Below are 18,256 nucleotides of genomic sequence, written 5' to 3'. Positions count from 1 at the left end.
ATCCTTAATTTCTTTTGTTAGCCATGGTTGGGCTGCTTTTCTTGTGTTTTTGCACCAGAAAGGAATGTATTCCTTTTACAATGGATATATTTGTTCCTTAAATATTAGACATTGCCTATCCACCATCATACCTTTTATTGAAGTTCCTATCTTAGCCACCTCACACCTCATACCTTTGCAGTTTCCTTTGTTTAGATTTAGGATCCAAGTTTCAGAGTGGACTTCACTTTCCATCCTAAAGAAGAATTCTATCATAATATGGTCACTGTTCCCTAAGGACCCCATCAGATTATTAATTAACAATAACAGAAAATGCTGGAAAATCTCAGCAGGTCTGACAGCATCCGTGGAGAGAAAATGGAGTCAACGTTTTGAGTCTAGATGACCCTTCATCAGAGCTGGATTATTAATTAACCTCTTCTCATTGTATAATGCTAAATCTCGGATAGCATATTCCCTAGTTGGTTCCTCAACATACTGGTCTAAAAAAACCTCTCACTCCAGGATTTCATCCACTACAGTGTTGTTGTTAATTTGGTTTGCCCAATCTATATGTATGTTAAAGTCACTCTGATTTCTGTCGTACCCTTGTTAAATGCATCTTGAATTTCCTGTTTACTGCCATGTCCTGACTTACCACTGCTGTTTGGAGGCCAATAAACTGCTGCTTGGAGGCCGTTAGACAGCTCCCACTAATGTTTTCCATCCTTGTTGTTTTTTAGTTCCACCCAGACTGATTCCACACCTAGGTTTTCTGAGTCAATATCTTCTCCCAATACTGCACTAATTTCATCCTTTACTAACAGCAACAATCCGCCTCCTTTCCTTTTTTGTCTGTTCTTTTTAAAAATTGAATACCCTTGGATATTCAGTTCCTAGCCTTGGTCACCCTGCAGCCATGTCTCCTTAATCGCAATCATATTGTACCGGTGCATACCAATTTGCTCTGTTAATTCATCTACTTTATTGCAAATGTTCCGTGCATTCAGTGGCAGTGCATTTAGATTTGTCTTTTTAACATTTTTACACCTGGTCCTTTTGTACTAGGGCCCTACTTGCTTCTAGCCCTTGTTTCCTCTGCCTCCCACTTTCTACTTTTCTGTCTGTCATTTCTATCTCAGTTTCCTTCTCATGTCTCCTCGCTCAGGTTCCCATGCATCAGCCACTCTAGTTTTAACCCTTCCCCACAGTACTAGCAAATATCCCTGAGAGGATATTGGTCCTGGTCCTGCTGCGGTGCAACCAATCCAATTTTTGCAGATGCCATCTTCCCCAGAATTGGTCCCAATGCCTCAGGAATACAAATTTCTTCCCTCCTATACCATCTCTTCAGCCACATATTCCTCTAGTCTATTCTCCTATTCCTGATCATTGGGAGTAATCCTGAAATTACTACCTTTGAGGTCTTTCTTTTTAACGATGATGCCAGAAGGATTTACAAGGATGAATCCAGAAATGTGTAAAATATGTATCTGAAAATAATGAGCAGGTTGGGCCATTTCTCTTTTGAAATGACGGGGCTGAGGGAAGAGCTGCAGAGGTCTAAAATGATGGATTCAGGGAGAATGTTTCCTCTTGTGTGGAAGAGCATAACTAGAGAACATCAATATAAAATAGTCTGCAAGAAATCCATTAGGGATATCAGGAGAAAATTCTTTACCCAGAGAGTGGTGAGAATGTCAAACCAATCGAGTGAATCTTTGCTGTATTTTCTTCAGTGTGAGTATATCCTTCCTTAAACATAAAGACCAAAACTGCAAACAATATTCCAGATGTAGTCTCACCAAATCCTGGTATTAGCTGTAACAAGAACTCTTTATTCTTGCATTCAATCCTCTTGAGATAAAGGCAAACATGCCATTTGCATTCCTAATTGTAATATTTATTAATGATCTGGATGAGGGTATAGTTGGGTGGATTAGCAAATTTGCTGATGACACCAAAGTCGGTGGTGTGGTAGACAGTGAGGAAGGGTGTCGTAGTTTGCAGGAAGACTTAGACAGGTTGCAAAGTTGGGCCGAGAGGTGGCGGATGGAGTTTAATGCGGAGAAGTGTGAGGTAATTCACTTTGGTAGGAATAACAGATGTGTTGAGTATAGGGCTAACGGGAGGACTTTGAATAGTGTGGAGGAGCAGAGGGATCTAGGTGTATGTGTGCATAGATCCCTGAAAGTTGGGAATCAAGTAGATAAGGTTGTTAAGAAGGCATATGGTGTCTTGGCGTTTATTGGTAGGGGGATTGAATTTAGGAGTCGTAGCGTTATGTTGCAACTGTACACAACTCTGGTGCGGCCGCACTTGGAGTACTGTGTGCAGTTCTGGTCCCCACATTACAGGAAGGATGTGGAGGCTTTGGAGAGGGTGCAGAGGAGGTTTACCAGGATGTTGCCTGGTATGGAGGGGAGATCCTATGAGGAGAGGCTGAGGGATTTGGGATTGTTTTCGCTGGAAAGGCGGCGGCTAAGAGGGGATCTTATTGAAACATATAAGATGATTAGAGGTTTAGATAGGGTGGATAGTGATAGCCTTTTTCCTCTGATGGAGAAATCCAGCACGAGGGGGCATGGCTTTAAATTGAGGGGGGGTAGTTATAGAACCGATGTCAGGGGTAGGTTCTTTACCCAGAGGGTGGTGAGGGATTGGAATGCCCTGCCAGCATCAGTAGTAAATGCGCCTAGTTTGGGGGCGTTTAAGAGATCCGTAGATAGGTTCATGGATGAAAAGAAATTGGTTTAGGTTGGAGGGTCACAGTTTTTTTTTTTTTTAACTGGTCGGTGCAACATCGTGGGCCGAAGGGCCTGTTCTGCGCTGTAATGTTCTATGTTCTATGTTCTAATTGCTTGTTGCACCTGCACGTTAACTTTCGGTGCACCTTGTATAAGCACACACAAATCTCTTTGAACAGCAACACTTCACAATTCTTTTGAAAAATATTTTGCTTTTTAATTCGTATGACAAAGTGGAAATCCTCTCACTTTCCCACTATACTCCACCTGCCATCTTATAAACCCCCCCCCCCCCTCACTGAAACTATCTGCATCTCTTTGTAGCCTCTGTTTGGACAATATTAGAATCTGAGGAATTTTGGAAACATCCACTCTCTCTGCTCTCTTTTAGAACCCTAGAGTGTTGCCCATCAGCTTGAGTTTTAGTCATTTACATTTCTCCAATACTTTTTCTCTGCTGGTACCCTCGCTTCATCATCTTTTGGTTCCTGTCTATTTCTGGGATGGCTGCTACATGAAGACTGACACAAAGTTTGTGTACAAAATCTCTGTCATTTCCTCATTCCACCTGATAATTTCTCCTGTCTCTAATGGAGAATCATTTACTTTAGCTACTCTTTTTATACACTTCGAAAGCTCTCATCTCTTTTTATATTACCGGCTAGTTCACTTTTATATTCTTTTCATCAATTTCTTCGTGATGCTGTGCTAGTTTCTAAAACACTTCAAATCCTCAGAGCTGTCACTATTGTTTGTAACATTAGAAGATTATTTTTTTAATCTAATACTATCCTTAACTTATCCAGTAAACTAAGGGACCTTATGAACTTTATTTGGTAATTGACTATTATTGTTAAACCCAAGTAGTACCTGTTCCACGCTGCTTGTCGCTGTATTGCTACGCTGTTTAATTGTCTCAGAGTTTCTCTTCAGTTTTCTAAATCTCCCTGCACCTGAGCCACCTCCCATTAGTTACATGCCCTGTCCTTGTTACAATTCAGTAAGAAGTTTAACAACACCAGGTTAAAGTCCAACAGGTTTATTTGGTAGCAAAAGCCACAAGCTTTCGGAGCCTTAAACTCCTTCTTCAGGTGAGTGGGAATTCTGTTCATAAACAGGGCATATAAAGACGCAAACTCAATTTACAGAATAATGGTTGGAATGCGAATACTTACAGCTAATCAAGTCTTAAAATTCAGGTCTTAAATTCAGGTCAAAGTCTTAACATTGTCCAAACAGAGGCTACAATGAGATGCAGATAGTTTCAGTGAGGGGGGGTTTATAAGATGGCAGATGGAGTATAGTGGGGAAGTGAGAGGGTTTCCACTTTGTCATTTGAAAAATATTTTGTTTTTTGATTCATATGACAAAGTGGAAACCCTCTCACTTCCCCACTATACTCCATCTGCCATCTTATAAACCCCCCCTCACTGAAACTATCTGCATCTCATTGTAGCCTCTGTTTGGACAATGTTAAGACTTTGACCTGAATTTAAGACCTGAATTTTAAGACTTGATTAGCTGTAAGTATTCGCATTCCAACCATTATTCTGTAAATTGAGTCTGTGTCTTTATATGCCCTGTTTGTGAACAGAATTCCCACTCACCTGAAGAAGGAGCTTAAGGCTCCAAAAGCTTGTGGCTTTTGCTACCAAATAAACCTGTTGGACTTTAACCTGTTGTTAAACTTCTTACTGTGTTTACCCCAGTCCAACGCCGGCATCTCCACATCTTGTTACAATTCACCAAGACACGGATCCCAGCCCAGTTTAAGTGGAGACCATCCAAATGGAATAGTTTCCTCTTTTCCCTGTACTGGTTCCAGAGCCCTTTCTTCCCATATCATTCTTTGCACCTTGTTTAGTTCTCTGATCTGCTTTTACCTTATGCAATTTGGTACATGGCTCATCCACTAATTATCATCTTTGAGGTCCTAGCTTTTAATTTGGACCATAACTCTTCAAAACCTCCCAGCAAAATGTGAATTTTAAGAATCAATTCATGAGGCATGGGGTGTCGCTCGCTAGCTGGCCAGCGTTTGTCGCCCATCCCGAGTTGCCATTGGACGGCAACTGAGAGTCAACCACATTGCTGTGGCTCTGGAGCCACATCATAGAATCATACAGTGCAGAAGAAGTCCTTCGGCCCATCGAGTCCACACCGACACATTAGAAACTATGAAATCCCACCTAATTCCATCTGCCAGCATTTGGCCCATGGCCCTGAATGTTGTGATGTTCCCAAGTGCTCATCCAGATACTTCTTGTAGGCTATGGCCAGATAAGGACGGCAGATTTCCTTCCCTAAAGGACATTAGTGAACCAGATGGGTTTTCCTGACAATTGACAATGATTTCATGGTCATTAGTAGATTCCTAATTCCTGATATTTTTTATTGAATTCAAATTCCACCATCTGCCGTGGCAGGATTCGAACCCAGGTCCCCAGAACATTAGCTGAATTTCTGGATTAATAATCTAGCAATAATATTACTAGGCCATCACCTTCCGTACTAATGCCGTTGATTCCTAAGTTGAAATGGTCACTGGATCCTTTCCCTTTCACTCCAAATTTGGTTCCAGCAATGAAGAAATGTCTTTAGCTCTGGCACTAGGCAGGCAACACAGCCTTTGGAGTTGCAGAGAACAGTATTCATCACCTTGACTATACGGTCTCCAATCGCTATCACTTTCCTTCTCAAATATTCCACTGGAATGATATCCAGTACCATAGTACTATGGTCAGTTTGCCAATTCACCCTGTAGTCCTTGTTCTGATCCATTCGGGTATCAAGTCAACGTTGGTCAAAGTGAAATGCTGAGGCACCTGCATCACTGCATTTTTATTCCCCACATCTGCCTGACTCAGTTACACTCTCCTCTGTGGTCTCCTGACCATTGACCAACTTTAAAATTCTACTTAACCTAAAGGATGTGCCTGCCTCCTGGAGCAAAGTGTCCATGTAACCTTCCCCCTCTCTGATTTCCCATAATGTCTGCAGCTCAGACTCTGGAGCAGTGACTGAACCAACATGAACCAGATTGCTTACATTGGCACTCAGTTTACAAAATTATCTGTTCTCCAATCACTCTGTGCTCTTAACTCTGTTTCACAGTCGCTTTCTTTCACTCCCACTCTCTCTCCCTCTAACTTCCTAACCATCTTTCTAACTCACTCTCTCTTTCTCTGTGCCTCTTGTTCTCCTCCTCTGTAACACTGGAATTCTGACCTTTTGCCTTGTTTTGTTGAACAGCAAAGGCGCTATGGAGTGGTGGTGAAAAGATCGAGCACGGATTTTATACAAGGAAAGGACAAGGTGAAGAGGCAGTAAGCACAGAGCTGATAGACTGGGAGATTCTCCAGTAGAATGGCTTCAAATTTCAATGACATTGTGAAACAAGGATACGTGAGAATGAAGAGCAGGAAGCTGGGGGTAAGTTTGATAGTTGTCTTGTTACACACGCCGGCACACCTGACAGACTGGCGCACGTGATGGACTGGTGCATCTGACCATTACACTGACCGGCACATGGACTGATGCATTGACTGACACAGTGATCCACTATTTCATCAATGACCTTCCTTCCCTCATAAGGTCAGAAGTGGGGATGATCGCTGATGATTGCACAATGTTCAGTACCATTCATGACTGAAACCCTCCTTGTCCAAATGCACAAGACCTGGACAACATTCACGCTTGGGCTGACAGGTGGCTAGTAACATTTGCGCCACATAAGTGCCAGGCATTAGCATCACTGAATCCCCCACTATCAACATCCTGGGGGTTACCATTGACCAGGAACTGAACTGGGCCAGCTATATAAATACTGTGGCTATAAGAGCAAGTCAGATGCTAGGAATCCTGCGGTGAATAACTGACCTTCTGACTCCCGAAAGCCTGTCCACCATCTTCAAGTCAGGAGTGTAATGGAATACTCTCCACTTGCCTGGTTAAGTGCAGCTCCAACAACATTCAAGAAGCCCAACATCATCCAGGACTAAGCAGCCTGCTTGATTCACACCATATCCACCACCTCCAACATCCACTCCCTCCAATGATGAATAGTAACAACAGTATGTACCATCTACAAGAATCACTGCAGCAATTCACCAAGGCTCCTTAGGCAGCACCTTCCAAATCCACGACCACTGGAAGGACAAGAGCAACCGATACCTAGGGTCACCACCACCTGGAGGTCCCCCTCCAAGTCACTCACCAACCTGACTTGGAAATATATCATCACTCCTACACTGTTATTGGGTAAAAAGCCTGGGACTCCCTCCCTATTAGCACTCTGGGTGTACCTACACATAAGGGACTGCAAAGGTTCAAGAAAGCAGCTCACCACCACCTTTTCAAGGGCAATTAAAGATGGACAATAAGTGGCAGTCTAGTCAGTGACTCCCACATCCTGTAAGTGAATTGAAACAAAATTCTCACTCAGACTAGCACTCTGGCATGAATATTTACGCACCCACATGTTCATACAAACTCACTCAGGTTAACATTCTCAGCCAGTGCAGCAAAATTGGGTCATAGTGATTGGGGCTGGTTATTTCCTCTCTGTGCCTGAGTCTTCAAGTTGAACCCTATTTGGAATGGGACATATTCTCTACATAACTCTGTTTAAAATCTTTGCTCAAAGTTGGGAAGATCAGCTCTTTTTCTGATGTTTCCTTGCACTCTGTTCGGTTCTCATTTCAGATTTACCGCCGATGTTGGCTCATCTTCAAAAAATCATCGAGCAAAGGTCCTCGTAGACTGGAGAAATATCCTGATGAGAAAGCAGCCAATCTCAGAGGAAGTCCCAAGGTAAAGGACAGGTAACCCACTGACTTACACAGACCCACACGCTGATCCTCATGCTGACTTTCACACTTGCCCATTCCCACTCCACAACCTTTCTTTCCTTCTCTCTTCATCTCATTCCATATCTCCTATAATTATTGAATGGTTACAGCGCAGCAGAAGAGCCTATTCTAGCTCTCCATAGGATCACTGTGCCCAGTGCATACTCCCACCTTTTTCTTGGAGCCCATATTTTTTTCTCACTTTACATAATGAATCCAATCTCTCTTGGACTAAAGATAATGTTCTCCTCATGTCTCCATTGCTTTTTTTTGTCAATTACCTGAAATCTGTTCCCCCTTGTTCCCGATCCAACCATCAATGGGAATAGTTGCTCCCTATTCACTCTGTCCATTCCCCTCCTGATTTTGAACATCTCTTTCAAATCTTCTCTCAACCTTGTTTTGTCTAACAAAAACAGTCATTCTATCTAGGTAAATGAAGCTCACATCTTTAGAATCATTCCCATGAATCTTTACAGCATCCTCTCCGGAGCCTTCACATCCTTCCTAAAATGGAGCACAATATTCCAGTTGAGGCTGAACACAGGTAAAAATTAGCAAGCAGGACCTCAAAAGTAGTAATCTGCAGAGTGTTCTCTCCGCTCTTGTGCTCTATGTTTCTATATGGGTGGCACAGTGGCACAGTGGTTAGCACTGCTGCCCCACAACATCATGGACTAGGGCTCAATTCCGGCCTTGGCCCACTATGTATATGGAGTTTGCATATTCTCCCCGGGTCTGCTTGGCTTTCCTCCCACAGTCCAAAAATGTGCGGGTTAGGTTGATTGGCCATGCTAAATTGCCCCTTAATGTCAGGGGGACTAGCATGGTAAAATGTGAGATTATGGGGATGGGGATGGGGATAGGGCCTGGGTGGGAATGTTGTCACTGCAGGCTCGATGGGCCGAATAGCCTCCTTCTGCACTGTATGGATTCTATGATGAAAGCCCAGGACACGACATACTGTTCTCTCCATCCTGCTACCTTCAATATTCTATGCATATATAAGCCCGGGTCCCTCTGCTCCTGCACCCCTTAAGAATTTTACCCCTTATTTTATATTGTCTCTCCATGTTCTTCCTGCCAAAATGCATCACTTCACACTCCTCCACATTGAACTTCATCTGCCACCTATCTGTCCACTTCACCAACTTCTCTGTCGTTTTGAAGGTCTACACTCTTCTCACAGTTTACAATGTTTCCAGGTTTTGAATCATCGAAGAATTTTGAAATTGTCCCCTGCACACCAAGATCTAGATCATTAAATATATATCAGCAAAAGCAAGTGTCCCAATTCCGACGCCTGGGGAAACTCCAGCCCAAATAACATCGATAAACTACTATTCTTTCTTGCCAGTCACTCAGGAAATTCCAGGTCCATGTTGCTGTCCATTTTATTGCATAACTTCGCTCACAAATCTGTTATGTGGCACTGAATCAAATGCCTTTTTGAGGTCCATGTACACCACATCCACAGATTACCCTCATCGTGTTTTTTGGATTGGAAGCCTGTGTTGGGCCCTTGCTGTCTGTAGCTTATTTAAATGATTGAAACTTGAATGTAGGAGGATTTATCAGTAAGTTCACGGATGATCCGATAATTGGTAGGGTGGAAAATAGTGAGGAGGATAGCGTTAGATTACAGGAGGATATAGACGGGCTAGTCAGGTGAGCTGATCAATGGCAACAGAATTCGCACGCTCCTGGGGATCACTCGCACGCTCCTGGGGATCACTCGCACGCTCCTGGGGATCACTCGCACGCTCCAGCAGAACACTCGCACGCTCCAGCAGAACACTCGCACACACCCAGGGAACACACGCACGCTCCTGGGGATCACTCGCACGCTCCTGGGGATCACTCGCACGCTCCTGGGGATCACTCGCACGCTCCTGGGGATCACTCGCACGCTCCTGGGGATCACTCGCACGCTCCTGGGGATCACTCGCACGCTCCTGGGGATCACTCGCACGCTCCAGCAGAACACTCGCACACAACCGGGGATCACTCACACGCTCCTGGGGATCACTCGCACGCTCCAGCAGAACACTCGCACACGACCGGGGAACACTCGCATGCTCCTGGGGATCACTCGCACGCTCCAGCAGAACACTCGCACACGACCGGGGATCACTCGCACGCTCCCGGGGAACACTCGCACACGACCGGGGATCACTCGCACGCTCCAGCAGAACACTCGCACGCAACCGGGGAACACTCGCACGCGACCGGGGAACACTCGCACGCTCCCAGGGAACACGCGCACGCTCCCGGGAAACACTCCCACGCGACCGGGGAACACTCGCACGCTCCCAGGGAACACTCGCACGCTGCTGGGGAAGACTCGCATGCTCCTGGGGAACACTCGCAGGCTCGTTGGAACACTCGCACGCACCCGGGGAACACTCGCACGCTCCCGGGAACACTCGCATGCTCCCGGGGAACACTCGCACGCTCCCGGGGAACACTCGCACGCACCCGGGGAACACTCGCACGCTCCCGGGGAACACTCGCACGCTCCCGGGGAACACTCGCACGCTCCCGGGGATCACTCGCACGCTCCCGGGGATCACTCGCACGCTCCCGGGGATCACTCGCACTCTCCCGGGGATCACTCGCACTCTCCCGGGGAACACTCGCACGCTCCCGGGGAACACTCGCACGCTCCCAGGGAACACTTGCACGCTCCCGGGGAACACTTGTACGCTCCCAGAGAACACTTGCACGCTCCAGGGGAAGACTCGCACACACCCAGGGAACACTCGCACGCTTCTGGGGAACACTTGCACGCTCCAGGCGAACACTCGCACGCTTCTGGGGAACACTTGCACGCTCCAGGGGAACACTCGCATGCTCCCGGGGAACACTCGCACGGTCCCGGAGAACACTGGCACGCTCCCGGAGAACACTGGCACGCTCCCGGGGAACACTCGCTCGCTCCCGGGGAACACTCGCTCGCTCCCAGGGAACACTCGCACGCTCCTGGAGAACACTCGCACGGTCCCGGGGAACACTCGCACGCGCCCGGTGAACACTCGCACGCTCCCGGGGAACACTCGCTCGCTCCCGGGGAACACTCGCACGCTCCTGGAGAACACTCGCACGGTCCCGGGGAACACTCGCACGCGCCCGGTGAACACTCGCACGCTCCAGGGGAACACTCGCACGCTCCCGGGGAACACTCGCACGCTCGAGGGGAACACTCGCACACACCCGGGGAACACTCACACGCTCCCGGGGAACACTCGCACGCTCCCGGGGAACACTCGCACGCACCCGGGGAACATTCGCACGCACCCGGGGAACATTCGCACGCACCCAGAGAACACTCGCACGCCCCCGATGAACACTCGCACGCTCCCGGAGAACATTCGCACGCTCCCGGGGACCACTCGCACGCTCCTGGGGATCACTCGCACGCTCCCGGGGAACATTCGCACGCACTCAGAGAACACTCGCACGCCCCCGATGAACACTCGCACGCTCCCGGAGAACATTCGCACGCTCCCGGGGACCACTCGCACGCTCCCGGGGATCACTCGCACGCTCCCGGGGATCACTCGCACGCTCCCGGGGATCACTCGCACCACCAGGGGGTCACTCGCACGCTCCCAGGGATCACTCGCACGCTCCCGGGGATCACTCGCACGCTCCCGGGGATCACTCGCACGCTCCCGGGGATCACTCGCACGCTCCCGGGGATCACTCGCACCACCCAGGGGTCACTCGCACGCTCCCGGGGATCACTCGCACGCTCCCGGGGATCACTCGCACGCTCCCGGGGATCACTCGCACGCTCCCGGGGATCACTCGCACGCTCCGGGGGATCACTCGCACGCTCCCGGGGATCACTCGCACGCTCCCGGGGATCACTCGCACGCTCCCGGGGATCACTCGCACGCTCCTGGGGATCACTCGCACCACCCAGGGGTCACTCGCACGCTCCCGGGGATCACTCGCACGCTCCCGGGGATCACTCGCACCACCCAGGGGTCGCTCGCACGCTCCCGGGGATCACTCGCACGCTCCCGGGGATCACTCGCACGCTCCCGGGGAACACTCGCACGCTCCCGGGGATCACTCGCACGCTGCTGGGGTCACACGCAGCACCCGGGGGTCACTCGCACGCTCCCGGGAATCGCTCGCACGCTCCAGGGGAGCGCTCGGAGGCTCCCGGGGATTGCTCGCACGCTCATGGGGATCGCTCGCACCACCCGGGGATCGCTCGCACGCTCATGGGGATCGCTCGCACCACCCGGGGATCGATCGCACGCGCCCGGGGATTGCTCACATGCGCCCGGGGATCGCTCGCATGCTCCCGGGGATCACTCGCATGCTCCCGGGGATCACTCGCACGCACCCGGGGATCACTCGCACACTCCCGGGGATCGCTCGCACCACCCGGGATCGCTCACACACTCCCGGGGATCAGTCGCACGCTCCCGGGGATCACTCGCACGCTCCCGGGGATCACTCGCACGCTCCCGGGTATCACTCGCACGCTCCCGGGGATCACATGCACTCTCGCGTGGATCACTCGCACGCTCCCGGGTATCACATGCACGCTCCCGGGGGTCACTCGCACCACCCGGGGATCACTCGCATGCTCCCGGGAATCGCTCGCATGCTCCCGGGAATCGCTCGCACGCTCCCGGGAATCGCTCGCACGCTCCAGGGGATCGCTCGCACGCTCCCGGGAATCGCTCGCACGCTCCAGGGGATCGCTCGCACGCTCCCGGGAATCGCTCGCACGCTCCCGGGGATCGCTCGCACGCTCCCGGGAATCGCTCGCACGCTCCCGGGAATCGCTCGCACGCTCCAGGGGATCGCTCGCACGCTCCCGGAAATCGCTCGTACACTCCAGGGGATCGCTCGCACCACCCGGGAATCGCTCGCACGCTCCCGGGAATCGCTCGCACGCTCCAGGGGATCGCTCGCACCACCCGGGAATCGCTCGCACGCTCCCGGGGATCGCTCGCACGCTCATGGGAATCACTCGCACACTCCCGGGGATCACTCGCACGCTCCCGGGGATCACATGCACTCTCGCGGGGATAACTCGCACGCTCCTGGATATCACATACACGCTCCCAGGGATCACTCCCATGCTCCCGGGGACGACTCGCACGCTCGCGGGGATCACTCGCACGCTCGCGGGGATCACTCGCACCACCCGGGGGTCACTCGCACCACCCGGGGGTCACTCGCACCACCCGGGGGTCACTCGCACCACCCGGGGGTCACTCGCACCACCCGGGGGTCACTCGCACCACCCGGGAATCGCTCGCACGCTCCCGGGAATCGCTCGCACCACCCGGGAATCGCTCGCTCACCGCTCCCGGGTATCACTCGCACCACCCGGGGATCACTCGCACGCTCCCGGGGATCACTCGCACCACCCGGGGGTCACTCGCACCACCCGTGGATCACTCGCACCACCTGGGAATCGCTCGCACGCTCCCGGGAATCGCTCGCACCACCCGGGAATCGCTCGCACGCTCCCGGGAATCGCTCGCACGCTCCCGGGTATCACTCGCACCACCCGGGAATCGCTCGCACGCTCCCGGGGATCACTCGCACCACCCGGGGATCACTCGCACCACCCGGGGATCACTCGCACCACCCGGGGATCACTCGCACAGTCCCGGTGGTCACTCGCACCACCCGGGGATCACTCGCACCACCCGGGGATCGCTCGCACGCTCCCGGGGATCACTCGCACCACCCGGGGATCACTCGCACGCTCCCGGGGATCACTCGCACCATCCGGGGATCACTCGCACCACCCGGGGATCGCTCGCATGCTCCCGGGGATCACTCGCACCACCCGGGGATCGCTCGCACGCTCCTGGGAATCGCTCGCACGCTCCCGGGAATCGCTCGCACGCTCCCGGGTATCACTCGCACCACCCGGGGAACACTCGCACCACCCGGGGATCACTCGCACGCTCCCGGGAATCGCTCGCCGCTCCAGGGGATCGCTCGCATGCTCCAGGGGATCGCTCGCACGCTCCCGGGAATCGCTCGCACGCTCCAGGGGATCGCGCGCACGCTCCTGGGAATCGCTCGCACGCTCGCGGGGATCACTCGCACCACCCGGGGGTCACTCGCACCACCCGGGGGTCACTCGCACCACCCGGGGGTCACTCGCACCACCCGGGGGTCACTCGCACCACCTGGGAATCGCTCGCACGCTCCCGGGAATCGCTCGCACCACCCGGGAATCGCTCGCACGCTCCACGAGATCGCTCGCACGCTCCCGGGAATCGCTCGCACGCTCCAGGGGATCGCTCGCACGCTCCCGGGAATCGCTCGCACCACCCGGGAATCGCTCGCACGCTCCACGAGATCGCTCGCACGCTCCCGGGAATCGCTCGCACGCTCCAGGGGATCGCTCGCACCACCCGGGGATCACTCGCACGCTCCAGGGGATCACTCGCACGCTCCCGGGAATCGCTCACACGCTCCCGGGTATCACTCGCACCACCCGGGAATCGCTCGCACACTCCCGGGGATCACTAGCACCACCCGGGGATCACTCGCACCACCCGGGGATCACTCGCACCACCCGGGGATCACTCGCACGGTCCCGGGGGTCACTCGCACCACCCGGGGAACACTCGCACGCGCCCGGTGAACACTCGCACGCTCCAGGGGAACACTCGCACGCTCCCGGGGAACACTCGCACGCTCGAGGGGAACACTCGCACACACCCGGGGAACACTCACACGCTCCCGGGGAACACTCGCACGCTCCCGGGGAACACTCGCACGCACCCGGGGAACATTCGCACGCACCCAGAGAACACTCGCACGCCCCCGATGAACACTCGCACGCTCCCGGAGAACATTCGCACGCTCCCGGGGACCACTCGCACGCTCCCGGGGATCACTCGCACGCTCCCGGGGAACATTCGCACGCACCCAGAGAACACTCGCACGCCCCCGATGAACACTCGCACGCTCCCGGAGAACATTCGCACGCTCCCGGGGACCACTCGCACGCTCCCGGGGATCACTCGCACGCTCCCGGGGATCACTCGCACGCTCCCGGGGATCACTCGCACCACCAGGGGGTCACTCGCACGCTCCCAGGGATCACTCGCACGCTCCCGGGGATCACTCGCACGCTCCTGGGGATCACTCGCACGCTCCTGGGGATCACTCGCACGCTCCCGGGGATCACTCGCACGCTCCCGGGGATCACTCGCACCACCCAGGGGTCACTCGCACGCTCCCGGGGATCACTCGCACGCTCCCGGGGATCACTCGCACGCTCCCGGGGATCACTCGCACGCTCGAGGGGAATACTCGCACACACCCGGGGAACACTCACACGCTCCCGGGGAACACTCGCACGCTCCCGGGGAACACTCGCACGCACCCGGGGAACATTCGCACGCACCCAGAGAACACTCGCACGCCCCCGATGAACACTCGCACGCTCCCGGAGAACATTCGCACGCTCCCGGGGACCACTCGCACGCTCCCGGGGATCACTCGCACGCTCCCGGGGATCACTCGCACGCTCCCGGGGATCACTCGCACCACCAGGGGGTCACTCGCACGCTCCCAGGGATCACTCGCACGCTCCCGGGGATCACTCGCACGCTCCTGGGGATCACTCGCACGCTCCCGGGGATCACTCGCACGCTCCCGGGGATCACTCGCACCACCCAGGGGTCACTCGCACGCTCCCGGGGATCACTCGCACGCTCCCGGGGATCACTCGCACGCTCCCGGGGATCACACGCACGCTCCCGGGGATCACTCGCACGCTCCGGGGGATCACTCGCACGCTCCCGGGGATCACTCGCACGCTCCCGGGGATCACTCGCACGCTCCCGGGGATCACTCGCACGCTCCTGGGGATCACTCGCACCACCCAGGGGTCACTCGCACGCTCCCGGGGATCACTCGCACGCTCCCGGGGATCACTCGCACCACCCAGGGGTCGCTCGCACGCTCCCGGGGATCACTCGCACGCTCCCGGGGATCACTCGCACGCTCCCGGGGAACACTCGCACGCTCCCGGGGATCACTCGCACGCTGCTGGGGTCACACGCAGCACCCGGGGGTCACTCGCACGCTCCCGGGAATCGCTCGCACGCTCCAGGGGAGCGCTCGGAGGCTCCCGGGGATTGCTCGCACGCTCATGGGGATCGCTCGCACCACCCGGGGATCGCTCGCACGCTCATGGGGATCGCTCGCACCACCCGGGGATCGATCGCACGCGCCCGGGGATTGCTCACATGCGCCCGGGGATCGCTCGCATGCTCCCGGGGATCACTCGCATGCTCCCGGGGATCACTCGCACGCACCCGGGGATCAGTCGCACGCTCCCGGGGATCACTAGCACCACCCGGGGATCACTCGCACCACCCGGGGATCACTCGCACCACCCGGGGATCACTCGCACGGTCCCGGGGGTCACTCGCACCACCCGGGGAACACTCGCACGCGCCCGGTGAACACTCGCACGCTCCAGGGGAACACTCGCACGCTCCCGGGGAACACTCGCACGCTCGAGGGGAACACTCGCACACACCCGGGGAACACTCACACGCTCCCGGGGAACACTCGCACGCTCCCGGGGAACACTCGCACGCACCCGGGGAACATTCGCACGCACCCAGAGAACACTCGCACGCCCCCGATGAACACTCGCACGCTCCCGGAGAACATTCGCACGCTCCCGGGGACCACTCGCATGCTCCCGGGGATCACTCGCACGCTCCCGGGGAACATTCGCACGCACCCAGAGAACACTCGCACGCCCCCGATGAACACTCGCACGCTCCCGGAGAACATTCGCACGCTCCCGGGGACCACTCGCACGCTCCCGGGGATCACTCGCACGCTCCCGGGGATCACTCGCACGCTCCCGGGGATCACTCGCACCACCAGGGGGTCACTCGCACGCTCCCAGGGATCACTCGCACGCTCCCGGGGATCACTCGCACGCTCCTGGGGATCACTCGCACGCTCCTGGGGATCACTCGCACGCTCCCGGGGATCACTCGCACGCTCCCGGGGATCACTCGCACCACCCAGGGGTCACTCGCACGCTCCCGGGGATCACTCGCACGCTCCCGGGGATCACTCGCACGCTCCCGGGGATCACTCGCACGCTCGAGGGGAACACTCGCACGCACCCGGGGAACACTCACACGCTCCCGGGGAACACTCGCACGCTCCCGGGGAACACTCGCACGCACCCGGGGAACATTCGCACGCACCCAGAGAACACTCGCACGCCCCCGATGAACACTCGCACGCTCCCGGAGAACATTCGCACGCTCCCGGGGACCACTCGCACGCTCCCGGGGATCACTCGCACGCTCCCGGGGATCACTCGCACGCTCCCGGGGATCACTCGCACCACCAGGGGGTCACTCGCACGCTCCCAGGGATCACTCGCACGCTCCCGGGGATCACTCGCACGCTCCTGGGGATCACTCGCACGCTCCCGGGGATCACTCGCACGCTCCCGGGGATCACTCGCACCACCCAGGGGTCACTCGCACGCTCCCGGGGATCACTCGCACGCTCCCGGGGATCACTCGCACGCTCCCGGGGATCACACGCACGCTCCCGGGGATCACTCGCACGCTCCGGGGGATCACTCGCACGCTCCCGGGGATCACTCGCACGCTCCCGGGGATCACTCGCACGCTCCCGGGGATCACTCGCACGCTCCTGGGGATCACTCGCACCACCCAGGGGTCACTCGCACGCTCCCGGGGATCACTCGCACGCTCCCGGGGATCACTCGCACCACCCAGGGGTCGCTCGCACGCTCCCGGGGATCACTCGCACGCTCCCGGGGATCACTCGCACGCTCCCGGGGAACACTCGCACGCTCCCGGGGATCACTCGCACGCTGCTGGGGTCACACGCAGCACCCGGGGGTCACTCGCACGCTCCCGGGAATCGCTCGCACGCTCCAGGGGAGCGCTCGGAGGCTCCCGGGGATTGCTCGCACGCTCATGGGGATCGCTCGCACCACCCGGGGATCGCTCGCACGCTCATGGGGATCGCTCGCACCACCCGGGGATCGATCGCACGCGCCCGGGGATTGCTCACATGCGCCCGGGGATCGCTCGCATGCTCCCGGGGATCACTCGCATGCTCCCGGGGATCACTCGCACGCACCCGGGGATCAGTCGCACGCTCCCGGGGATCACTCGCACGCTCCCGGGGATCACTCGCACGCTCCCGGGTATCACTCGCACGCTCCCGGGGATCACATGCACTCTCGCGTGGATCACTCGCACGCTCCCGGGTATCACATGCACGCTCCCGGGGGTCACTCGCACCACCCGGGGATCACTCGCATGCTCCCGGGAATCGCTCGCATGCTCCCGGGAATCGCTCGCACGCTCCCGGGAATCGCTCGCACGCTCTAGGGGATCGCTCGCACGCTCCCGGGAATCGCTCGCACGCTCCAGGGGATCGCTCGCACGCTCCCGGGAATCGCTCGCACGCTCCCGGGGATCGCTCGCACGCTCCCGGGAATCGCTCGCACGCTCCAGGGGATCGCTCGCACGCTCCCGGAAATCGCTCGTACACTCCAGGGGATCGCTCGCACCACCCGGGAATCGCTCGCACGCTCCCGGGAATCGCTCGCACGCTCCAGGGGATCGCTCGCACCACCCGGGAATCGCTCGCACGCTCCCG

The 18,256-nt window shown here is 55.8% G+C and overlaps 1 protein-coding gene across 1 annotated transcript in view; it reads left to right on the top strand.

Moving 5' to 3' along the window:
• The first annotated feature begins 6,052 nt into the window (after positions 1 to 6,052).
• The window catches only part of LOC144492777 (docking protein 4-like), a 471,703-nt gene continuing 459,499 nt past the window's right edge, over positions 6,053 to 18,256 (top strand). Inside the window, exons 1-2 of the mRNA XM_078211195.1 lie at positions 6,053 to 6,158; positions 7,431 to 7,538. Coding sequence (XP_078067321.1) covers positions 6,093 to 6,158; positions 7,431 to 7,538 — 174 coding nt within the window. The 5' untranslated portion in view covers positions 6,053 to 6,092. The remainder of the gene's footprint in view (positions 6,159 to 7,430; positions 7,539 to 18,256) is intronic.

The sequence above is a fragment of the Mustelus asterias genome, chromosome 4 (genome assembly GCF_964213995.1).
Source record: "Mustelus asterias chromosome 4, sMusAst1.hap1.1, whole genome shotgun sequence".
Taxonomy (NCBI): domain Eukaryota; kingdom Metazoa; phylum Chordata; class Chondrichthyes; order Carcharhiniformes; family Triakidae; genus Mustelus; species Mustelus asterias.
The sequence above is the reverse complement of the archived record's forward strand: the minus strand, read 5'-3'. Positions and strand labels throughout refer to the sequence as shown.